We start from the raw sequence: 26,159 nt of genomic DNA on the forward strand, positions 1-26,159 counted from the left end.
GTTCTATCAGCTAAAGCCCAGTGACTTGGATTTGTTTTATGCATATTGGGTTTTGTTCTATTACTTTCCAAGAGATTGTACTCCCCTGAGTCAGCTGTGTTCATTGGTCAGAATAAATTCCAGCATCTGACACCATTTCCATTAATCACAGACAAGCCAGTATACGTGAGCAAGATAATAGAAAGATAAAAACAGTATCTGGTGAATGGGAAACATTATTTATGTATGCTGTTCACTAATACAGTAAGAAGGTATCTGGGAAGGCATTTTTTTCAACTTTGATAGACAAACTGAAAGAGGAAAAGAAGATGGGCATCATACGAAGTACTTACTCCACAGGGAAGGAAGTGTCTGGAACCACACAGGTCATGCAGCACTTTGACTGTATCACAGCCGTAGTAATGATGGGCTGTAAAAGCGTTGCCATAGTTTCCTCATGTATTTGCAAGCATTTTTTAAGATAATTTGCTACTAAAAAGCTGAGAAATTAATTTTTATTACACTGATCTTAAGTGGACCTGTGAAGTCGAATACTTCACCCACCCACACATCTGTAAATAACATATTTAGTATTAAGCGTCTCCCCACCCATTACAAGTTCGGTATCCTAGATCTAAAATACAAAGCATTTTTCTTCAATGTATTGAGCAGTCAAAGGCATTTCACTTAACCCTGTTGTATTAAGCCAGATATGAAGCAGAGCAGTTTAAAAAAAAAGGCATAATTGTATTTGTCTAAGAACAGTTCTTGGCCTTAAGAGGAAAAAAAAAAGTACTTGGACACCCATAGTCTATAAAGCAGGCAGTTGCAATTCAAATAACTAGTTCTTATTGGCATACTAAAGATACCACAAAAATACTTCTTTATATATATCAACAATGCTACAACACCTAGTCCGATTAAATTAAGGCTTTGTTTCTTTAATAAAAGAAAAGTTAGTAGCCTTCACCACCACACAAATACAAAGTCAAGGTTCTGGTGCTGTGCAAAGGAGGCACAATAAGGATAACTGCACTGTGAACGGGATGATTCTGTGGCAGGCACCACTGTGCGCAGGATTAAGTCGGTTTCCTACAGCATGGACTGAGGGAAACGAGCTGAACATCCAGCATTCACAGTGTTCAGCAGCATTACGTACGATCCTTTATAATTCACAGTAAGGCCCAAAACGGTGCAATCGAAACAGGATAGCCTAGCAGTGATTTTTCTCTTGCCACTACCTAATATAAATCGAGATTTTGACCAAAAAGAAAAAAAGTCTCACCTTTCTTGGTTAAAAATTACATAAAAATGCATTTCTAAACCAGAGGAATCAGAAAAGTTAATTGAAAGGAAGAAGGGAGAGATAATCCAATTCTTCATTTTATGTCTTACTCTGAGAAAACCCACTGTCAAAAAATAAGCTCAGAGCTGGTACAAGTTTTAACACAGGATACCAAGTATTTTCTCGATAACATACAAATAGCAAACAAATACAGAACCAGATTACTTTGTTTTATTCCAAGAACTCACTTTTCAGTGTAATCTTTTGCAAATGTATGCCATTTGCAGTACAAGACTATCTAGGCCCCAAGCTAGATTTCTTTATATTTACATCGTACCAGCACAGCTTTAACTTCAAGGAACTTGCTCCTGATTTACAGCAGAGGAAGACTGGGCTTTCTGTTTTGGAGCTAGAATTAAAAATAAAGAAAGAACATTAAAGACGGTTTGTTTTCCCTCTTTAAAAGTTCAAGCGTTAAGGTGCCTATTCAGAACCATCCTAAAAAAGCCTCAGTTCACTCTAAAAATTGTTTAACTCTTGTGCAGACAGTTTTGATTACACTGATCCAGGTAATCTGCTGGACAGTTTAACAAGGTTGGTTTATTTTTCATTTCCCAAAACACATTCTCATTAGGCTTTGGAGGACTTGGGAATACCCAGGAATTATCTTCCAGAGAGCTCTTTCCATAAGAATGGTGTTCCTGAAATGTTTTGCCATCAACTGGAATGGGTCTCTCATTTGTCCATGCTTGTAGAGTCACCCTTTCAGGTGGGATTTTTAGGTCTCTCAGCAGAGAGGGAGACACAGCATTGCAGAGTACTTTATCATTTTGTGAGAGTTTCTTATAGACTACCCCAGATGTCAAGTTCAGCTTTGAAATGTTCAAGTCAACACGTTGTACTGGTGCAGTAGAGGAAGCTGAAGAAAGAAGATAAAAGATTTTAAAGTGACATTATCTAATGCATTTTCCATATACTCCAAACGTACTACAGTACTGCAGGTGTGTTAAACCCAGTGTTTTCAAGCTACAAATTTTCAGACCATATTTTACCTCGGTAACTACTTAAAAGTTACGAACTGAATGTACTAACTGCCTCAGATTTTGCAAGATGAACCAGAGATCCTGAAATCGCAATGTCTAAAATACACCCAACACCAAGGAAACTTCCCAGTTCCCACTTGAACACAGATAAACTGATGACTCTTTTTGACAAGACTGGAATGAATGCTGAAACAGAGAGGATTTTCATGCACTTGGAGACATCGACCCGATTCAGAACATTGCTTACACAAAGCACGCTTCTTCCTACTCTACTGATTCTTTTAACAAGTTGTGTTCTCAGGCTGCCAAGAACCTGAATTCTCACTGTCCATGAAGCAGTAAGAGGGAAACGTATGGTGTTCACGGAGAACTCTGTGCTCCACTATTGTCTGACTTCTGAAAGTAAAGCAACAGACTGCAATATTCAGCCATCTGAAATTCCAGGGGAGTTTTAAACCACGCTAGGAAGGGGAGGATTTTGAAACAGCACAGCATCTACCTGAAATGAAAGAGCTGCACCTTCAACGCACGTCTGAACAGATGGCCGAATGCAACCAGGTCATTTATTGTAGTGATAATTTACATAACCATGTAATGGGAGTAGATTAATGATTCCTGCAGTTAAAGAAACTCACATCTTACAGGTCATTTTCTGGAACAGCTGTGAATCTTGAGCATGGACTGTGATTTGTAACTTTACTGCTTAAGGGACAGAAAGAGGAGCCAGTATCTTGGTCACAGAATACAACTTCCATTTGTCACTATAAATTAAAAGGTGGTACCCAATTCGCAAATGTCAGCCAAAAGCACCTTCCCATAGCACAGGCATCATATCTGAAAGACATGCTAAGGAACTGGATTTGGCCTCTTTGTGCTGACAGGTGTAAAAAGCAATTTGAGGTCTACAGACCTTTAGAAGTTCAAGAAAAATGGAATCCACTGAAAACGGACTGAAAATGTAAAAAAAAACCCAAACCAACCCAAAAGCGGACACGTTTGCTGAAAATGCCTCCATACATAAATGACAGCTAAGTAGAATCCGCATGTTAACTGATATTGTTAACATCAGACATGCAGCAATGAATACATTGTGTTCTGTAGACTTAACGCACCTCTTACAGCAGCAACTAGTTTGTATATGGTAAAATAACTAGTACTACAGGTATAGGAAGTGAAAGTTTTAAGTCAATTCTACCCGTATTTTGCATAAGCCAAGATTTTTCTATAAATATAAGCACAGATATATCTGCATTGCATTCGTAAGAGTGGCTGACAAGCAAGGTAAACAAAAAAAAATAAATAAATACAGTTTTAATTTCTGCTGAACCTGTTCACTCTCACATACTTCTGAAAAATTACTGAAAAAAGCCATTGCATTCTAAGAGTGGCTGACAAGCAAGGTAAACAAAAAAAAATAAATAAATACAGTTAATTTCTGCTGAACCTGTTCACTCTCACATACTTCTGAAAAATTACTGAAAAGCCTACAGAGCAAAAGACAAAAATCCACTGTTTCCCAATCTCCTGCATTGCATTCGTAAGAGTGGCTGACAAGCAAGGTAAACAAAAAAAATAAATACAGTTTTAATTTCTGCTGAACCTGTTCACTCTCACATACTTCTGAAAAATTACTGAAAAAAGCCTACAGAGCAAAAGACAAAAATCCACTGTTTCCCAATCAATCAATAATGTCTTTTATAGCTGTGGATGTATAACTGCATTAGCAACCTCAGAAAATCCGACTGTTCACCAGGTAGGAAAAGAGAAAAAAATTAGTACTTGTGTAGCGGCAAGACAGATAACTCCAAAGTAAAAATAAGGACAGAAAGATACTCCATGACCTCATCAAACCTCAACAGACTTCAGGATTAAAAACTCATACACTTCCCAGTTTCTCTGCTGAAGTTACTTGACAAATGTGCCTTAGAACTGTAGGAACACAGACTCACCTGGTAACAATTTGACCAAGTCTACAAAATGTGTTGATAGATTATCAGCCAAGTGCCAGAGAGTGATCCTGCATCACTGCTGGCCACAGACAAAGGCAGTGATTGACCTGGAGGTGAATCCTATCATTACCTCGCTGAGCCAATCAAAGCTGTTTAGAAACAAAACCTCTCGATCTCTAAGGGACAGGGCCATCAGAGACTGTCACCAATATATTGTAACCAAGTTCACCGTCTTTCACCAGCATCTTCTGTATTCTGAACACAGTAAACACAACTGAAGTGAGCAGAAAGCAAAGGAAATAAACACTGCGATGAACAGTCAGACTGGTAGTCTGGCCCCACCAGAGTAAGAACGCTTTCTTGTAAAGCATTTGGCTTGAGAGAAACATACGTATGAAATAGAAGAACCATCTGATGAACTGCTCACAGAAATTATACATATCTTATGTGGAAATTATTTTCCCCTTAATTATTTGCAATGTAGCAGCAGAAATAAGGCAGTTTTGCAGCCCCAGTATTTTGACATTCAGAAAATGTCATCTTGCATAGCGTTTTGCTAGAAAAGACAACTTTTCTGAATGCAAACATAAAGAAATATGCAACCATAAGGGAATTTCAGTCTATTACGGTCTGATTTTAAAATGTTGCCAAATTAATACTTTATATATTCTATACTGGGAAAATAAGACTGCGTTTGCAAAAAGATTTTTTTCTCCCCTAATATGAAGTAGTTGTGGTAAAAGGTCAAATACAACTAAACTTAACACCTCAGCCTTGTGCACATAAGCAACACTTGACTGAGAAAAAAGCCACAAGGGGAACAGAATACAGTACTGAAGAAAAAACACATCAGCAACACCTTTATGTGTGAAGTTGACCAGTATGAGACAGAAGCAAAAGCAGAAAATGGGTAGGCTGGAACCATAATATAGTCTAGCTTATCAACTTCAATTGATGAGATTCTGATAAGATATGATAGCTAGTTTCTTTTTAAAATGGTACAGCTTGAATCAACGGTTTGTGTTTGTAAGGTCTGTTACTGCAAACACTGACTTGCCTTTCATGGTCGCTGTTGGGTTTGTTTTCAGTTTTCGTAGAACCTTGGCTTGCACGTCAGTCACTAGACGCAAATTAGACATTTCTCTCTTCAGCTCCCAATATGCCTGTTGCACACTTTCAAAACAGAAATTTTTAAAAAGTTAAATACTTGCCACCTCTAAAGCACCCTCATGCCTATTAACAGGCTTATCAAGTGTTAACTGTTAATAAATCATTTTTGCCTGACATACACTGCAAATTTTGCTAGAATACCATAATTCAAAATGAATTGAGCAGTACTGATAATTATCTTAAACTGGTGGACCTTCGTGTATTTTATTTGACTCTTTCGTATTACAATATATAATGTATTACATATTAACATACTAGATGACACCAATAATTTCAAGTTCCCCGAATGGGAAGAAATACAAAGCATATTCTCCAATTTCATTATTTGAAACTAACTATCTTCCCATAAAACTAGTAATCTCAAAGGAATACTTTAAAAAAAAAAATTAAATGGACACTGGACTGCAAACAGGTAGAGTATTAACTTTGAATGGCTTCTGATAACTGACCACACCCCCCCATCATGTTATGATCCTACTAACGTTAATTGATCATAATTTTAAATATTCAATCAAAATCAGTATTTGGGTCTCTACAACCATTCGCTTCGCTACAATGAATTCAGACTAGATACCCAAGATGCAAACTGAGCACCCACACATAGACCAAACTAAAATATAAAACATACTGTTTCATGTTCAAGTCATCTAATTTATGTTAACACACTGCCTTATCAGACAGTGTAAAAAATAGCGACCCAATTCATTCTCTGATAAGACAGCATAATATGAGAAACATATTTAGCAACAGCAGCGCGGTTCCAATATTGAAGTTTCAGGTTATTAGCTGGTAAGAAAATCAAGAACAAAAAATCAGAAAAGTCAGGATCACAGTATGTTTCCTGGTAACGTAACGTTTCGAGCAAAGGCTCACTGAACACCACATTTATGTTGATTAATAATTAACTTAGAGTTCAACGACATAAGGATGCAGTTACTACATCTTAAACATGAAATCAATGATTTAATGTTTTTTTTAATGCTTAACATTCTACCAAAGCACATTTATTGAGGACAAATATCATGGATGAGATTTTTCAGAATATTTCTTTCTTCCTCACTATATTCACCTAAAAGACATTTATTTGAAAACAGTTCAGTACCTCAAACTATTGTTGAGATGATTAAGAAATATTAAGCTATGTAACAACTGTATTTTCAAACATGCATATATACAGATTTCTATCCCTCTAAAACAGCAATTTAGGATCACTCCTGCATGAAATTTATCAGGCATGAACGTGTTCAAAAGCACTCTGAGAAACAGCTATTATTCTGTTCTGCAAGTTAACGCTAAGAGAGTTCCCTTAAAACAAAGAAATTAAATACCCTTCTATGCACAGAAATATTTCCCCAGAATACAAATATTCAGATTCAAAAACTCTGTTAAAGAACAGAGGAAGCTGATAGTTTAATAGGTAATGTATTAGGTATCAGCAATTCTGATAGATAGAAAGTTACAATTTTCAGAACTGATATTTCAATAAGTTCAGCTAAACCTGTGGCCTTTTGACTGCAGAATCCAATTGGCTCTTTGAACTTTTAAGAGATGACGGTTTTAAAATTAAGTTGATGTGGCAACCACACTCCATTGATTCATGTGTTTTGGTCTCAGAAATAAGATCAAACAAACTTCAGTTATATCAAACCAGAACTGTCCAATATTTAATATAGAAGTGGTAAATACAAGAACAGCTCAGTGTCTGCAACCAACCAGAAGGAATGTGCTTAGATAAATGTTATAACCTGCATTTAGTGCTTTTAAAAGCATCTTGCAAAGGGATGCAGGTACCAGAATTCCACTTAAATCACACGTAACATATTTTAATTGTTTTTGTGGATACTGACCTACAATCCTATTGCAAAGCCTAATTTTCAAGGAATATGCAACTGAAAACCAAGGATTCCATGTGCTTGGAAGTTTATCTTATACAGCCTTCAAACATGTAATATAAACCTTGACTATGATAGCCTATCTAAATCTGCAGCAAAGTAGATTTGCAAACCAAGAATTTAAAGTCAGATTTGCAGGCTGCTGACACATGTGAAATAATTACTTTCCAAAAAGTTAACTAACTGCAAATGCCTCCGTCTCCCATAAACAGCAGGATTGCTTGCTACAACAAATGTTTCGCGTAGGAGGTTTTTCCAAGTGTTTTTCCACAGATTTTTGGATGGGCTTACATATTCAGTACACATTACACATTCATTATTTATGTCATATTACAATAAACACTATACCGTACATATGCTAATTCAGATGGTTGCCACCTAAATGTCACTTTGTGGAATAAATGTGCTCTGGAAGATCAGAGAGATAACTGCTATACCTTGAGATAACACCTTTTTTCAGGCGTGTAAGACGGCTGGATCTTCATAGTCAGAAACCACAAGAAAAAAAAAGTGTTAGCTAGCTAGCTATCCAGTCAAGGTGAAAGGTGAAAGTGTAATTTGCGTATAGTGCGTACAATATCATCATCATTACACCAGAGAACACATGAAAAGAAATATCTATACTGTTCTCTTTCAGTGACTGCTTTCCTTTCCCATCTCTTCAATACCAAGTAAGCAACAAGGTATTACACTAAACCATCTGTCATTATGAAGGACCACTCTTCCCTCTTGTGGAAAATCGTGTAAGTACACGAACAGGCATAACTGGCTATAAGAGATGCAGTTAGTATTTCGTTTCTGCAAGACAGATCATTTGGGAACTTTCATGCATTCATGAATTGTTCTTTTGCATAAAGCATTAAAGGATATAGATACACTTTCTAATATGGCACACATACTCAAGACAGGATAATATAGGAGTTTATATCATAAGCACAATTATTATTTGAATGGCTGCAAAATGAGAACAAATGCTTTCCGATATTTTAGCTTTTTTCTGGAGAAAAAAGCTAAAAAAAAAATCTGCTATTTCTCTTTGAATAGGTCACACAATGGCTCCTCAATATTTAAAAAAAAAAACATTGAAAATGTCTTCTAGTAGAAATATTATTGCACTGCACTAAGTAAGAATGTATGTTCCAATACTAAGCAAGAGATTTGAAGCCATCACCTATGCAAACACAGAAACCTCCCCATATGCAGAATGAAGATATTCTATAGCTGGGATGAGGCTTGGAAATTTATCTACCACCTCCTCAAGTCAACTAATTATTAAAAAGTTGATTTTTAAACCCAAGATAATTTAACTTTCATTTTCTGTACAACAATCTGAAGATGTAAGTGTTTTCTTATCATCATCATCCTGGACTACCAACATAACAAAGAAAAAAAATTACAATGATCTTGCTAAATCAGTATACCTAGACTTGAAATTAGATTGTGTAATTTGAAATAACACATTTGAACAGGCTGCAAGTATATTTTTCAAGTAACTGTCCCTCAGTAAACTAAAAATAAAACATGAAAGCCACTTGATTTTCATACCTCTGGATGTCTTGCCTTCGAAGGAGGTCTCCATTTAATGGATTTTCATCTTGAGCCTGGTCCTGCATAACAGAATGAGGGGACGATAGAGAAGGAATGAACATATCATTTCAGATCTTCTATCTGAAAATACTGCAGTGAAACTACAACTTCGCTAATACTGAAATTCAGAAGTAAAGTAGTCTTCATTTCTGTTGGCTGCAGTGGTTTTCAAAATGGACATAAAGACTTCTACTAAGAAATTCCACTTAAAAATGCTTAAACTACCTACTGATATGAAAGCATTGCTCAGGCACCACCATACTCTCTTTTTAAAAAACAAAACAAAACAAAACAAACAAACAGCACCATACTCCCTTTTTTAAAAAAAAAAACCCAAACCAAACAAACAGCTGAGCTCTCGGAATTTGTGATTCTTTGAAAAGCAAAAATTGAGAAAGGCTTTTGACTTCCATTAAAAAAAAAAGTAATCAGTCTTCTCTTGTTCTTTCCCTGTCCCAGTATATAAAGACCTTTAAATTAAAGCAAACTTTCGGTATAGATTTACTTCCACAAGTTACTTTTATGATAAAACATAATTTATCCCTTGAGTCTGAAAGACTGCTTTAAAATTGTGCATACAAGCAGCCTCACTGAAATTCACAGGACTGTTTAACAAATCAAACATTGGGCTCACTTCATTAGTCATGTTTCTATTAGACCCTCACCTGTGAGGAGTTCCCCTTTATAGCCCTTCTCTTCATGTTCTCTTCCTACTACCTTTCCCTCTAGCCAAAGCTGTTACGAATTCGATACCTGTTACTGTGGCTTCATGATAGCCTATATACATTTCAAGCAACTTGTCAATATAATGTATACACTGCATCAACTACAATGCAAAACCCGAATATCTAAAAATAGAAAAAAAATAGAAAGTATACTTGCCTAAGGTAGAAAAACATCTGAAAATGCTAACTAATGTAATTAAAAACTAATAACAAAAATACCAGCTGGATTTGAAACAATGCTGACTTGTCATTGCCCATTGATCACATTTCCCTGTACTTCACCTGACAATTTTTCCCCCTCCCGAAGACTTTCCCACCACCACCCATCAGAGATTCAATTTCATAGTTAAAAAAAAGAAAAAAGTTGCATTATATTACCCCATATTTGAAAACTTGTACCTTTTTATTTCCTATATTAAGCAGTTACCAGGACCAAGAAGGAATGATGGGGGGAGGAGGGGGGGCAAAAAGAGGGCTGTTCCTTATATTTGTTCTTTGCAACAAAGGCTGCTGGCATAAGCATTATTTAAACAGTGTCATGTCTAGTATTCCTTACAACTGCTATTTTAGTCTGTTGTTTCTAGCAACATTCACTCTCACAATACAATCTGCAATCTTCAATTATTTATATAGCTGTTACTCTATTCTATAGAGCTACTTGAAGACACCAGGACTGCATACAAGTTACAGTATGCCTTCAGAATTTACAAGTTATTGAAAACACCTAAAAGAATTCCAGATACGAGTGAAAACAACAACCAACAGTAACTGAAGTTAACAAAACACCTCACACGCCTTCCAGGTAACATGCTTTATCCCCACCTAGTGGAAAAAAGACAGACTAAACCCGAGACAAGACAATCGGTGCACATAAGCCTGTCCGTGTAAGCTAGGGGTGTGGCATGACAGCAGCAGATCTGCAGAGACACTTGCAGCGCTGAGAACCCAAACACCCCAACTGTATATGCTTTGAGGGCAGCGGGGGGGAAGGACTTGACTTCAGGCTAGCTCTAGTCTGGTCCCTGAATGCCCAGGAGAGGTTGGGGTGCATCATCTTAGTCTCATCCAAAAGGAATCCAGTTCCTGTACTCCTGAATGCTCCGTAATGCAAGGCACAGTAGGCACCAGTGATTAGGAGATTTGCTTCAAAAGTACGTTTCTGTAGTAATGTAAATGTGCCCATAAGAAAAAGAGCCAAAGAAACATTTCCAAATTAAACCAAATCCTGTTTGAAGGCAGGATGATGGCCATGCAAGGATTCTATCTGCGAGTCTTACATAGAATCATACCCTGAATATTGGCTCACTCAAATATTATGTGACTCGAGATTACATAATCAGAATTATTAATGACCACAAGGAACCTAAAATAGTCTGCCTCTTCAAACAGTCACATTTAAATCTTTTAAATTTATTGTGTAGCTTCAATGTGACTGTAGAGTCCTAGAGACTGCCACTGTACCTTTTATCATGTAAAGCAGTAAGCATGCACTAGACTTTTTTTTTTTTTTTAAACTTAATGCATTTTATTACTGTTAAGCAATCTTAATTTCCTTTTTGAGATCCTAATCACATCTACCTTACACAATGAGTCCCTCACAACAGACACTTGCCCCAGACTATAGCAAGATTCTGGAAACCTCGTTACAAAAATCCACTTTCCTGACAAGCTTCATGCAACTACCCTAAAGAAAAGCGCTAGAGCTCCTTAAACAAAGTTCATGTTATCTTTTAACATAAGCATTTTATTGTTTTAAAAGAAAAAAAAAAAAAACAAAAAAACCCCCAAACCAAACCAGTTTTTGCCCAAACTTTCTAAGAAGTCCAGCCCAAGACAAATACCAGCATAGAACACTTTGATCTGATCGGCTACTTATAAAAAACTGTAAAGCTTTATTTTCTGTTGTTATATGGGCAACAGCTGGGAAATCTCACCTATGTAAGTGTACTATTTCCAAGAAACAAGCCAGTCTATGAAAAAGTTTACGGTTAATTTTACTGGGATGTTAATCTTTCACTCAATTATATACTTTATATCTCTTTGTTTACCCTTTATTTTGCTTGCAGAAGGGTTTTAAAATAATGCTATAACACTATTTAATAAAACATCTATTAATACAAAAATTCCTTAAAAATAAAGGTACCTTCTGCCTGGATTTTTGCAACTCCTTTCTGAGACTGTTGCACTCTTGCTTGAGCTTTTCTAGATCCTGTTGCAGACTATGCACTTTCAGGTCACTGTTCAGTTTCTCTATTTCCCAGCTGGACTGAGTACAATTCAGATTTTTCATCACTGTAAGAAGACAAGCAAGACAATCAGATTTCAGTCTCAGTTCAAGAAATGTAACTCAGTATGTAAGGTTTCACCTCATCCAGCCCATGCCGTACAAAAACGTCATCCTGTACATTCTGAAGAAACTGCAGACTATGACAACAGAGAAATGGTAACACTTGTAAAGTTGTTGGCAGAGTAGTCTATTTTCCAAGTTTAAAGTACAGAGCCCTACTTTCCAAGAATGCACTGGAGATTTTACATAAAGAAAAAGCAAGTAACAGCATAAAAAGGCACTGGAAATACAAAAATCTGTTAATGGCAAACACACATGATACATACACCAACTTGCGTACTTCTTACATGCTTTGAAGACATGAGCCTTTCCCCCCCTCAGACTGATATCATTACATAATTTACCCTAAGTTTTTCCCAAGTTTACTATCAAGAAGTTCCAAACAGAGCTACAAAAGATACAATCAAAACAAAAGGGTAATGCCTAGAAGTTACACAAGTCTTCTTATTACACAGAACAAATTCACACAGTCGTACTACTACTATGTGTGGTTTGTTGCTATTAAGAAGCAACCTAAGACGATCCTAGCATCAAATCAGTAGTAGGATGCTAGTTAGACAGCAAGAAGAGAAAGAACCTGACAGGAAGAAGACCCCCAAGTCTTTAACTGCATGATACACTCACTTCCAAATCTAACAATTTAAACAAGCTTAAGCTACTCTGATTTTTCCTAAACAAGGTACTCAGAGCCCACTTATGAGTTAAATTGATTACTAAATAAGGCTTGAAATCACCACATTTTCAGAGCTCTCTTTATAAACTCTGCACTTCTTACCTCCTTAAACCATGATGTTCTCAATGATGATACTACTACTACTACTACTACGTGTGGTTTGTTCTTCTAGGTTTAAAAACTTGTGCAATTGAAGTAGTGCATTACATGCTTGAGGTCCTCTTCGAAAGTAACCCAATCAAGCACAGCAATACTTAGAAGCACCCTTCAAACGACTGCATTGGTACAGAATCTGAAGTCCAGTCCTTATCTCTAACTTTACATAGATGGCATTTTCTTCTTCTCTTTTCTTGTAACAGGACAGTAATAAAGATTATTTTTTTCTTCCATGGTGTTTTATTTTACATACCTATCATCTACACAGCACTCTTTACAATGGCAGTAAGAGAAGCTGGATTTGGGCTTTTGGAATTGCCAGGGTACACTGTTTCTCTTCCCTCTTTCTACCAGACTCTCTACAACTAGCATCTTTCTACCTTTCCTCACCCCCCAGCCCTTTAATAGCTGTTGTCGACTGCAGCTATTGCTATACAACATCCTCTTGTACCTGTCATAGCCCAACCGTGAAACAAAGCAATATACCAGATCATCTGCAGGTACCAGAGAAAGTGGTAGCAACTGGATAGTGTTTGATACTTGAACAAGTATGCCCCTGCCCCACTCTGAGGAAAAGGTGGTGGTGTCCAGAGATGTACATGACTAGCCTATTAAACTGTCAGGTTATGCACATTTCTCAAGTTATTAAATAACCTACAGTGGAAGAACATGACAGCCTCAGATCTTTACCATGGAGCTCCTCGCCTATGATAATAAAACATGCCTGTCACCATTTACAAGAATGAACGCATATACAAGCTCAAGGTATCTCACTGAAGTATACTCCTCTCTTAATTAGCCACTATATACGGTTAAACCTCTTCATGCTCTGAGATCATAATATGACCACTAAGACTAGTCAACATACATTAAGATGAAGTAACCAGATGCATACCTTGTTGAGTTTCCACTTCAGTTCTTAGTTGTAACAGCTCTACTTCTTTAGACTGCAACTGTTCATTCAAGGTTTTCAAGGATTCCGCACTTTCTTTCATCTATTTTTTTTGGGAGGGAAGCCATTTGTGAAGCTTTTTTCTATCACATCTGATAATTCAACTTTTTTTTAAAAACAAAACAAGAAAACGATTGCTTTGATTTTTTTTTAGCATTAGCCTAGCCCAGTAATAAAATTGAGATACTTAAAATTTATTCCTACATAAAGTATTGCCATGTACTTTAAAAACCTAAAAAAAGTGATAAAACAAACACCACAGATCTTCAGCAAATAAAATTCATTCTACAGTAAACATTTACTAACTATGCAGTACTTACAGAACATGCACTTAAATCATTACTTAAAAAGGCATACCATTTTATCCAGTTTGCTTTTCAGATTATCTCGGTCAATGCAGGCCTCTCGATAAGCCTGGTATGCCTTATTCACTTGTTCACGTCCAGCTGAGCTGCATTCCTCTTCCAGTCGGGAGCCCAGCAGCTAAACATTTAACAAACATGAGAAATAATAAGTTTTGTATGTTATATTGAGAACTGCAAAATTTAAAAAGTGCAACAGTACAGTCTGCAACATTAAACTAATAGCATTTTTTTTCAGTTTAGAAAATAAATCAAATACATTGATACAGACCAAAATTTTTTTACAAAAGTGCAACAAAGGCCATCTACAAATTCTGCAATCTCTAACCATACTTAATGCTTGCTAGTTTACTGCTACGAGTATTTAAAAGCCATCCATAAGTCATGATTACTCACACTGACAACCCCTTAATCATATTTTTTCCAGGCTCTGAAGATGCACAAACTACTTTTTGGAAAAAGAGTTTTAAGCATATAAAGACACAACATATAGAAAATTAAGAGGAAAGTGAACATCATTTTTTTTAATGACTCATAATTTAAACAAAGATTTTTTTCAGTGTATTTATGCGAGAAAAGTCAAAGCAGAATTATTTTACAAATACTATTAACTCCCAGGTCACCACTATCTCGTTGCCTGCTAAGGCAAGAGACAAGCAAGGGGGAATAAACACTACCAACTAGACTGTCAGAAAGAGGGGAGCAGAGTTAAAACATATTCAGTATTTTTAATAAGACAGCAAGAAGAGAAGTCTTACATCAAATTACATCCGTCCATACAGAAAGTTCTTGTTTTGACTAAGTATTGCATTATCCTTGTCATTCTATTTAAGCTGCACACTTGCTTTAAATTATCGAGGCATTTAAACACATTCACTGTACCTAATGTCGATATTTGCGACAGATGTATATATGTTTTCTTAAAAATTAAGAGCCACACAAAAAAAAAATTACAAAAATGAAAGAGGTGACAGTTATGTATCTACCTTAAATATCTCCTCTTTTAGGTGCTCACTCAAAAGAAAGTATGGGAAAGCAAGCCATAAAGATAGGAAGCTTCTGCCCTTTGCTTTTTGTATTGACCCACGAAGTATGTGTCCTACTCATTTTAAGTTTTGTCCTTTACATTTTCCTCCCCCAAATAAAGCCATTCAGACAGATGTATATATGTTTTCTTAAAAATTAAGAGAGCCACACAAAAAAATTACAAAAATGAAAGAGGTGACAGTTATGTATCTACCTTAAATATCTCCTCTTTTAGGTGCTCACTCAAAAGAAAGTATGGGAAAGCAAGCCATAAAGATAGGAAGCTTCTGCCCTTTGCTTTTTGTATTGACCCACGAAGTATGTGTCCTACTCATTTTAAGTTTTGTCCTTTACATTTTCCTCCCCCAAATAAAGCCATTCAGACAGAACACAAGCCTTACCAAACCTTCTGGAAGTTTCCATACACTTTGAAATTTAAAACTTATTAGGGGTAACTTCCCCATGTATTTTTATCATACAGGTATGCTAGCCATTAACAAGGACTGAAAGTCAGTTCTATTACTTAACAGTCTAGGCCTTCTCCGTGCCCCTCTCTCATAGAAACATTTTTGTGGTATTCACATACTAAAATAAAAGTTTTCTCTATGGAAAACAAAGTATTATCTTCAAGACAATTAAGCTGAACCAGGCCAAACCAAAAGACACAAGACTAAAAGGGATTGTTAAGGTCATCAAGTCCTGTTCGCTGTGATTTTGAGTAACCACGTAAAAGATGTTACACTCAGCATGGTTCAGAGAATATTCAGTCTAGAGCTCTATTCCTATCCCCATCACCCCCACAGGACCTTATATAAAGTGCTGAGAAAGTTTTGCCTTTTGACACAAAGCCAATCCTGTCAAACCAGTCACCAAGAATTTCCGAATAAGTGTTTCAAAATTGTACCGAGTGTGACTCAAGCTCTTCATTCCAATGCCACAAAATAATAAATTATTTGTAAGCTTTTAAGAGTCAGTAGCACATACTTAGGACTAAGTCCTAATAAATGTCTCAGCTCTAGCTCTAGGATCTATCTTTCCATCTTATATTAATAAGAAAGCAATTTATCAGAGTCAAGACCTTCTGCAGAACAAAGACACTCACTACTGAACAATGGATATACGTTTAACAATAGGATTCTTTACTCGGGGAGAAAAGCCTGCATCATGGTCCATTTTTAGCTTTAATGAACTTCAGTAGACTAAGGCCATGAGAAACTGCATATAAAATAAATTTCTAGATTCCTTTATGTTTTAGAATGACTGCATCAAAAAATAGCCAGCCAACACCTCTATGTTAAGCATTGCAACTTTGTACTTCATGTTTGAGACTGCTATTAGTGAGACCTAGCCAGATATTCTTAACAACCAATTTTTCCTTATCATTTTGGTATGCTGAGCCCAAGAGATTCTTTTGATAGACAATTCTTGGATTCTGACTGTTTATAGACTTGGCACCTCACTATTCAACAATACTAAGTCACATATGCCCAAGTTAATAAACACCATAAAGAGGTAGATGAAATACAGTAACGATCCAATGCAACGTCTTTCTGAATCAAAGCTAGTATCCCTGCAGGGCACTACTGCATTGCATCACATAGATGCCCAGTAAGAATCAAAAATCCCAGTATGACTTAACTAGAGTACCAGAGGAACAAACTGTGTTTCACTTAAAGTTTTGGTAAATTGTTTTATTTGTTTAACTTGTAAATTATTTTAAGTACATACTTTAAATACTTAACCATCTGCTCCGCCATCCAGCCAGGAGCAAAAAAGTAGCTGCTACCAGAAGCTGGTAAATTGACTTTTTTCTTACCTTCTCTTCTAGAATTCTCACTCTTTTTTTTAAGAAGTAGTTCTCCTTCTCTGTCTCCTTTAGTCGTTTCTTGATATCTTCATATGCAGTGACAAGTGCGAAGTGTGAGGCAACAGACTCATCTCCACTGTAAGATGAAACAGGAATCTCCCCGTCTCTCTTAGGAGCGTTGTCTGCTTTTTCATGGTTCAAAATACAGATGTCATCCTCTACCAACTCCTCCATGACAGCTGTTAAAAAGACAGATACGAGTGCAAAATCTTCACAAAGACAAATTCATCAAGAGTCTCAAGTCTGAAAACCTTCCAAAATAATACTGCAGGGTGTTTCTGTATAAGTACGGCAAGACTGAGTAATCAGGAAATATCTTAACCTTGCAGAAAAATCTTGAAACCCAATTTACATTGAAAATAGGCTGGTTAGAAAAGAAGCATCTTTCACTGTCACTTGATAAAAATATTTTGAGTACACATCAGATTTATGAACCCCCAAATTCATTTTTATTAAGGCTTAACAGCATCCTAGAATTTAGCTGGTACCAAGTATTTGAACTCCAAAGGAATATTGTATTAGAGTTTTTGTAAGTCAGCTCTGAGCAGTAAAAGAGATTATAGTTGCAAGAAATCAACTAACTACTGTGGTTCCTGAGCACAAGTGCCAAATTTCCTTCACTCTTGAATGCAAATATTCATACTTTTCCCAAACTTTAAAATGGAATCTTAAGGTACACTTGCATTAGTCCTTAAAGAGGCTGCATGAGTAGCTATTCTTTACTTGGTCACAGTAGAAAACATCCTGCTGAACAACAATTACAATAATTCTTGACTGCAAATATGGCGAGAATGAAAACGTACTCAATAACATGATCTGCCTCAACATGCATGGAGAAAACTGACAATAACCTGACCGTAAGAAAAGTGTCACCCTAAAATACCAGGCAAATCCACCTGAATGACAAATGCAACGTAACCATTAGATTGAGTTTTTGTTACAACACACATCCTTTAGGCACAGCAAAACATTCAGTAAGAAGATAGCACCTTTAAGAAACTCCATCTACTTTCTTGAACTCCAGGTCCTAAGGGAAAAGCCCCAACAGCATTTTCCTTAATGTTACTAGATAGCAGGAACAAGTTCAGGGGGTTGATTTAAAAACAAACAAACAAACCCCAAAACAAAACCAAAACCAACCAAACAAGAAAAAGACACAGCTCATTCTTATTAAGTTATGAAGATCAAGATTCCTTGCATTTATATGCAATACTAACAAATGCTATACAGTACCTGATAGTATTTCTCCCTCCCCTTAAACAAACTACTGATGCTACTTCTACCAAAAGCAGATTTTTACTTTTATTTTTTTCCCCTTGAACAAATCCTTAGGTTCCTGATGATTGGCTAATGAACCAACAGAAATGCTGGAATGAAAGAAATAAGCATAATGAAGACAGTTTGTATTGTAGGAAAAAGTTATTTCAACAGAAAACTGACCTGATCAGCAGAACTTCGCAGGAAAGCGGGGGAAAACCCCACAGCCACAATCGCTGCCTCTACTGTGTATTTGCTATTTTAATTCAAACTAGACTTCCATTTGTTTAGCGATACTACGACGTAAAGGGATCAACTGCCCTGGAGCTTATCTATGTGGTCAAATTTCTCTCACCGTGCTAGCAATGGAAAAGCTACATGGACTGCAGCATTATGAAGAGCTGTAGTACAGCTATAGCTGAACAATGGTGCTGTTATCCCATTTGTCTCAATTTGCTCCAAGCCAGTTAGACAACATGATAAAAACCTGTGACAGCTCCTTTATACTAAATAGACAGCAATGGAGTTGCAACAGTGAAAAAAGCCAAGAAAACTAGAAACCAAAACTGAAGTCCTTTTAATGGTTATCTTCAGGAGGCGAACAGATGCCTCGCATACTGTGTGATGTATTCTAACAAAACAGGTAGCCTAAGCTTCCCTTGCCTGTTGCTCTGCCTCGTACCTAAGTAGAAATAGCCTTGCAAAAAAGGTTTGCTTCCTTCTCATTGCAAGAATAATATCGCTCCATGCACAAGGTGACCTTGACCAAAGGCACTACATCATTCGAACCGCATTAACCAACTGAAGGAATTGCTCATTTTGCATTCTAAGATGAGCATAACATACTAGCTTTTCCTTCCCCGTTTTACCAATAGCCCTGCAAGTCTTCTCACCCATCTCATCAAATTCCAAGAGCTTGCCTTCTCAAGGCAACGCATCTCCTTTTCTCTGAATACTAGGCTCAAATGTCATCAAAGAAGTGTCACAGCTTATCACTACCTCTTGAAGAAAGCAGCAGATTGTGTGACCTTGTACATAAAACACATCTTTATCCCCACACTTTCCTATAGCTCCTAAACTTGAGCATCATACATTCCCTATTTCTTGCACACATCAGTTCCACCAGGGGATGGCAGCAAGAGAAAACAGGAGACAACATCAGAAGACGAGACCGTATTTATCCTGTATTTTGCTAACTAAAGCTTACTTCCTTTATGAGCTTCCAAAAGAGCAAGATGTCCCAAATAAGACTCAGCATACACAAATACTATTTTATAAATTCAGGTACACACTTAACCTGCACCTACTAAGAGGAGTAGTTACACTAACATTTTTTTAATTGAAAGATCTCATTTAGTTCACAGAATTATTCAACTCTGGTTTTCTGATGCTGCTCTCTCAGCCAGCACTGGATGCTATTTAGAAGACAAGCATATAATTCCGCATAATTCAAAGGGGCTCATAATACACATTTTTCTAAACTTCTACACACAAGATAACTATTTCAGAAAGATCCGATATGCACATTTTTGACTAATCTTATTGCAACTAAGTGACGACAAACTGCCTACAAAACGAAAGTCTACTTCTCCTGAGAGACAGGTACCCAAATAAGACACCTTCCTCTTGGCTCATCCCTTTAAAGAACAGATCTGATGATGTAACACTTTGGAGGGGAAAGGGGCAACACACCTTACACAGGCTTAAGTGAGGTAAGTGGGATATTCAGAAGGAATTGTGCAATTTTTAAACTTTTTGCTTCAATTGTTAAAAATAAATAAAATTACCATGAAACAACTTCTCTGTACTGGAAGCTCAACAGCCTGTCACGAAGGGAAAATCACCACAATATTCACATTGTATACACTTCATTTTTATCTTTCATTATCTCTATTAACATAAAGTATTAATAATATCCACACACCGTATTACACTGCTACGACCACAAAAAAGTGCAGTTGTTTCAGCTTTACAAGAAACATGATTCAAATCACCATTGTCATCGTGCCCAGCAGCAAGCAAACAAAACCGAGACTTCATACAAGTATCACTTTCAAATAAATGGACAGATTTACATAAATTGAAATTTAAATGCCACTGAACACTAATTTACCCAGAATTTTAGAGCATCACATGAAGGAAATATAATAATAAAATATTTACATTACTCTAAGTTTAGCATAAGATCACTTCAAAAAGCCATCGTGTACACGCTCAGAAAACAAAAAGCTGTTGGTATTTTGAGATTTCCCCCTACCTCTTAAAGGACATTTCTGCTTTTGGAAAGGAGCACTACTCTTGCAACCGAAAGCACCTTTTCTTCACAGATAAACAAGCCACTACGATTTCTAAGAGATTTCATGATGCTATTGTCAGTCAATCTGAAAGGAAAACTCTTTATATATTTTATTCTAAATAGCTCCCCATTTTCTCCCATAATAGTTATTCTACAAAACCACACAGTTAAATTTTTAACAAATGGCAAAAATTGCAAAAAATTTATAGAAGAGGAAAAAAAAATGAAGAAAAAAAAGCATTTATCAAATCTCAGGTATGAGTTGATACAAAATAATTTTAACAGTTAACTATTAGTAAACATCAATCTGTTGCCTGTGCTTACTGAATATTCCTTTTATTGCATATTTCAAAAAGTTTCAAATCTCACCGTCTACAGAACTATATGATAGACATTTCCTAAGAAAAAAAGTGCTATGACCTCTGTATTGGATAGGTGCGTGATGACTCAAAAGTAAGTTACAATATATGCACCACTAACTGCAGTATATGTTAGATGAGCATGAGGAAAGTCACATTAGAAAAATTAGAGCAGCACTGCTAAATAGATCTAAACAAATCAACACAACCTAAAAAAGAAAACAAAAACCCCTGAACAGTTTATCTCTACACTGCAAAAAACTTTCTGAAGTACTTCCAAAGGAGAAAAAAAAAAAGCAGTTACTTCTCCAGCACCTGCTAAGCCTGTATTAAAAGGCCAATAAAAGATATAAGCTCATACAAGAATAAAACCTGGCCGTTAAACAGTGTAAGATCAGCAGTTCTATAAAGGTCATGGTGAAATGCACAGTTCACCCAGCTCTTTGTTGTGCTGTCAGGAAAAAGAAAAAAAAAAAGAGAAGGCATATTCACAAATGCTACTTTCTCCATAAGAAGCTCTCTCATGATATTAAAGCGGCAGACAGAAACCCTCAGAAGACAAAACCTTACAAAATGGGGCTATATCTGTAAGAAATCCCCGACTACAGCTGTAGCCTTCAATTTTACTCTTTAAGGACAGGAATCAAAATTTAGTTTCTCCAGTATTATATTACATCATTTAAAAAAAATACGAACTGTAAGCAACAATCAAAGAAGTGCTTCTGACACAATACATGCATTAGATTATTCCACAAGTTATGACTCCTCAAATCTGGCAGTCCCAGAAGGGCTTGCAGGACGGCAGTAATTACTGAGTCCAACCACAGACCTCTGCCCATGTTTTATTCTGTTTGGCTTCTCCAATTCAAAGCTATGCTTGTACGCACTACTGCAGACGCCCCAGAGCTGTCACTCTGAAGCACCCGAGTTAATTTTGATCCCTCTGGAGTTGCAATTCATGAAATAATCTGTGCTAGAGTAACCAGTTAAAGTGAAAGATTTCCCACGAAAATATTTAAAGTAATGTACAGACAAGTTAATGTCTATGAATACAACTGATGTCCATCTCAGCCTACTTAAAGCAAGCTTTACAATCCCACTTACCACACATCCCATCCCAAGAAAGGTCTCCCTAATACTTTTGCCTGTGACAAAAACATGTTACATTTATATTTTTTTAGAACGATCGGCACATGAAACAGCCTAGTTAAAAGGACTTTAATCTTTACTTCCAAAAATAAATACATTAAATGAATAGTATTAGTGTTTGTATTAAATAATTAATGTTTAAAAAAACCCCAAACAACCCGAATACACTGTTGACAGGACATAGTATTAAGTTCTAGCAGGAGTAATGATGTCCACTGTTTATAAGCATACGAGTTTGAAGAGACGGCACCACTTAAGTTTTCTTTCACATACTGTAGAGAAGAATGGTTTCCAGAAACCACTTCTGTTGTTCATTGACACTTAATGTAAGTTATAGAACAGCTTTGATTTAATATATTAAATATCTTGAGAATAAGAATGTTTTCCCATTTCTTACTAATGCTTGGCAGAAATACAGCTTTTCTCTTCACAGAGCTTTACAAATATTAGTCATTAACACCATGGGAGGTAGTTAAATATAAAACACATTTTACACACGAGGAATACAGGATGCAGAGGCTCTAATAGCAAACAGACCACTGCACAAACAGATTTCTGTAGTTTGAAATGCTAATCTTATTCTCGGATCAGGAGGAGAGAGAATAAAAGCAGGATTACACTGAATTTTTCCCAGTATCGAGCAGATTTCCATTTTGCCCCATCTTTTGATTTGAAAGAGAATAGAAGGGTTTTCAAAATATTTCCAAATGTCAAATGCAAATAATTTCAAGATGGTATTTTCCTGATTTTTTTCAGGGCTACTGAGAGTCTGACCGTTTTACTTTGTTTACCTTCCAGACCTGAGGGGTTTGACTTCATAATGGTAGTATGAACAGTCTCCAGTTGTTAATAATAAAAGTATAATTTTTGTACTGCTTTACCTTGCCTTACACAGAAGGGTGTATATATGCATGTAGACATAAAAATAAAGCATAAAATTCAAGAAATGCCTTTGATCCACAGGAATCCTGAATGAGTGCATTGCAGCCCTCACCTTAATTTCAGAAAAGTTGTACTGCTTTTTTTCTTTTTTTTAAAAGACACTCCAGCACAGCAACGGAAAATACAGAATTCCTGCAGTCAACATCAAAAACTCCACACAGTATATGGAGTATATGGCACATGATGCTAAAACAAGCAAGACTTCCAGTCTCTTTAAGCATCTATCATTTTGCATCTCTCCCTCAGAAATCTTTGGTTCTCTTTGATTCCAGTCGTGAACAGTCTGTTCTACAGAGAGAGACATCGCTTTTTACAGATACTTACTCCATTTTTAGAGCAAAAAATCTGCATACACACATCTCAGTAGCTGCTAGCTTTGGCCACTGCTTATCCTTCCGTATGGACAAAGTCCACATCCCCAAAGCACGCCCTAAGAGTCCATGTGTACAAGGGCACAGCCCTGCAGCCTCAGCATACTTGGTGCTCTTTCAGAAACACATCAGCGCATCAGGTAAATCAGATCGCTTTCATTTTGCTGCCTCCAGGAAATGGAAAGTTACTGTCTCTAAGCTCACAAACCAGTTCACTGTAGTTCATCTGTCATGAACATCTGGGTAAGCTAGATGAGCCAAGCAAAATCTCCTTAGGTACAACAGGCAATTTTTTCAATCTCAAGCTTTTTACAATAAATAATCTACTCTCACAAGAATTAGAAAAGTACTAAAAAGCCCATTTTATGACAACGGTGCTTGATAAATTTTACTTTCTCTGAACAGTTTCATACTGCAGTATCTTCATCACTAATTTGCAAACCCTATACATCCTCATCATAATGTACTCAATTTGCCTTTCTGTGGATGCTGTCACAACCACCACTTTCCCTGACAACTATCATCAGAAAAGGAAAGGGGGGAAAAAAGCCCCAAAAGTTGGAGTCAATTAAATATTGTCCTCTCAACATCATATAATCCTGTTTATTAAACTATTAAATTTCATCTTGAAACTAATTAGAAGCAATACTGCCAAAGAAACACAAGTAGGAGCAAGAATGGCTTCTGGCTGTTAAACCTTTCTAGCACCAAATATAAGTATATTCAAAGGTTACTGAAAAACCCATATGTTCTCAGGCTAACACTGAATGTTATTTTAATAGACACTTTTTTTGGTGTTCATTCCTTCCCATTTCAAAATGTTTATAAAGAACAACTATTTACAAAAGTTAAGAGGGTTTGTTTTGGGTTTTTTAACTCTTCTTTTGTAAAACAAACAGTAGGTCCTACCTCCCAGACGTAAGTTTCCTCCCACTCAATTCAACTGTCAGGTTAATTCACATACAGTAAGTTCACAAGTTCAGTGATGAGATATTTTGAAAGCCTTGTATAATTGCATTAACTTTTAACTCAACTGGAAACACACCTCACCTGTCACAGCTATTAAAAGGCAAGTTAAACTGAGTCGCACTGATGGCCCTTGGTCATCCTGCAATTCACTAACATACCATCTGGAGGTTTTCAAGCCACGACTGGACAGGGTGCTAGATATAATCTCATCTAGGCTCCCTTTTCCACAAAGGGTTGGACCAGATGATCCTTCCAGGTCCTTTCCAACCTGGGCTGTTCTACGATTCTATGATTCTATATTCAGGTTTACGTCTCATTATTTCAGACAAACCTGGTCATTCGAACACAAGTTCCTGTTAGCAGCTTGTAAGTGAATGACTTTCACGTTACTTATGCTTCACTTCCCTTCCCAAACTTCATTTCTTCTCCCCAAAAATATTGTCAAATTTTAGTAGCATCTACCATTTTATACACCAAGAACTCCACATAAAAACATTATATAATCATGTAAATAATAGTTAATTAATGCAATTATAGTATAAACATATAACAAAAACATAAGACAGACTGCAAAGTTGATTGTGGATAAATCACATACGTATGTAGTTTCTAAAAGTCACCCTCAGCGGAACCCACCATTGATTTCTATCAAGCTAGTTACTAGCCTGACTCTTGTATTAATCCCGTCATCGCCATTTTAACAAACTGGATCTCGTTGCCACTGTAACTGTTTTATTGAATATGGACTCTCTATCTAGACTTCCTCTGTTTAGAAAATACCTGTGAAAGAATGAAAACATATATCAAAAGGTAAATCCACACTGCATTTTATCCCATTTACTTCTACCTTTTTGCTTATTTTCTTCAAAATCTATTCTAAAGAAATCAGATATCGACAGCACATGCAGTAACTGGTCTGCACTTCTTCCAGGGTAGTTTCCACTTTCCTAAGCGGACATCCCTGATTTAACATTTTCCAGTCATAACGCACAATCCCCAATTCAACGCTTCTATTGATATCACAACAACAAATGTTACTGGATTTGCAACTTCATGTACAGTTTTTCCAACGCGGTGAGATGAAGTTACTCTATTTCTCCACCCTGAGTATACTAAATACAGTTTGTTCACGTATTTGACCTGATAATGTCACACTTGCCCCGCCTTTTAACTATCATGTAGGAAACGGACATACTGAAACCCAAATCAGAGTATTTGCTGAAATTTAGGCAATCTTAAAATTATCTCTAGTTTATTACCCATTTTTGCTGCACAAAGATGTCACTTCACCCTCTTTGCTCTTCTAAAGAACTTTTTACTATTTAATTTTCATCGTAAAAAATAACCTAGCTTGTATCCTGGCAATGGTCACTTTATACTTTTCTGAACTATAAACTGTAGCATACAAGCACTGGAGGGAAAAAAAAAAGTAGTTTTAGAAAAAATGTGGGGTTTGGGGGGGGATGTGGCTAAAACCCTCATATAATCTGATCTAGAGTTCACACAACCAGTGTTTTCTGCCTTCTGACTTCACTCAGAGTTGTTGGCTCAAAAATCGTGCTTAGAATTTGGGGTAATAGTCTCCTACTTGTTATAGTGCAATCACGTGATCAACAGTTACTTCTATCACTAGTTCTTTTACAAAATATCAATTATTCAAAGAACAAAATGTAGTAGTAATCTTAAGATTTGTTTTGGTTTCTATGATAAAAATTCCAGGATACACGTGCTAACAGATAACTGGTATTATTAGCAGCAGTAGCATTTGATCACGCACCAATATCCAGGAAATTAAATGTTTCC

At 36.4% G+C, this 26,159-nt stretch overlaps 1 protein-coding gene across 1 annotated transcript; it reads right to left on the reverse strand.

Annotated features, from left to right (window-relative positions):
* Positions 1-103: 103 nt before the first annotated feature.
* Positions 104-25,095, reverse strand: AZI2 (5-azacytidine induced 2). Its single transcript, XM_009288626.2, has 8 exons — positions 24,993-25,095; positions 16,963-17,192; positions 14,116-14,241; positions 13,702-13,801; positions 11,774-11,922; positions 8,864-8,925; positions 5,314-5,429; positions 104-2,183 (listed from the first exon to the last, which is right to left on the reverse strand). The coding sequence occupies exons 2-8, from the start codon at positions 17,185-17,187 to the stop codon at positions 1,795-1,797; spliced, it is 1,167 nt and encodes a 388-aa protein (XP_009286901.1). The 5' UTR covers positions 17,188-17,192; positions 24,993-25,095; the 3' UTR covers positions 104-1,794.
* Positions 25,096-26,159: the final 1,064 nt, after the last annotated feature.

The sequence above is a fragment of the Aptenodytes forsteri genome, unplaced genomic scaffold (assembly GCF_000699145.1).
Source record: "Aptenodytes forsteri isolate BGI_AS27 unplaced genomic scaffold, ASM69914v1 Scaffold9, whole genome shotgun sequence".
In the NCBI taxonomy this organism is placed as follows: Eukaryota; Metazoa; Chordata; class Aves; order Sphenisciformes; family Spheniscidae; genus Aptenodytes; species Aptenodytes forsteri.

Bases quoted from the DNA above. Each gene is read 5' to 3' on its own strand.
- AZI2 (XM_009288626.2), bottom strand. From the start codon at position 17,187: ATGGAGGAGTTGGTAGAGGATGACATCTGTATTTTGAACCATGAAAAA. The intron at 14,242-16,962 runs GTAAGAAAAAAG...TTAAATGTTTAG, and splicing joins TGAGAATTCTAGAAGAGAAG to CTGCTGGGCTCCCGACTGGA. The intron at 2,184-5,313 runs GCAAGTCAGTGT...TTCTTTCTTCAG, and splicing joins CCCAACAGCGACCATGAAAG to CTTCCTCTACTGCACCAGTA.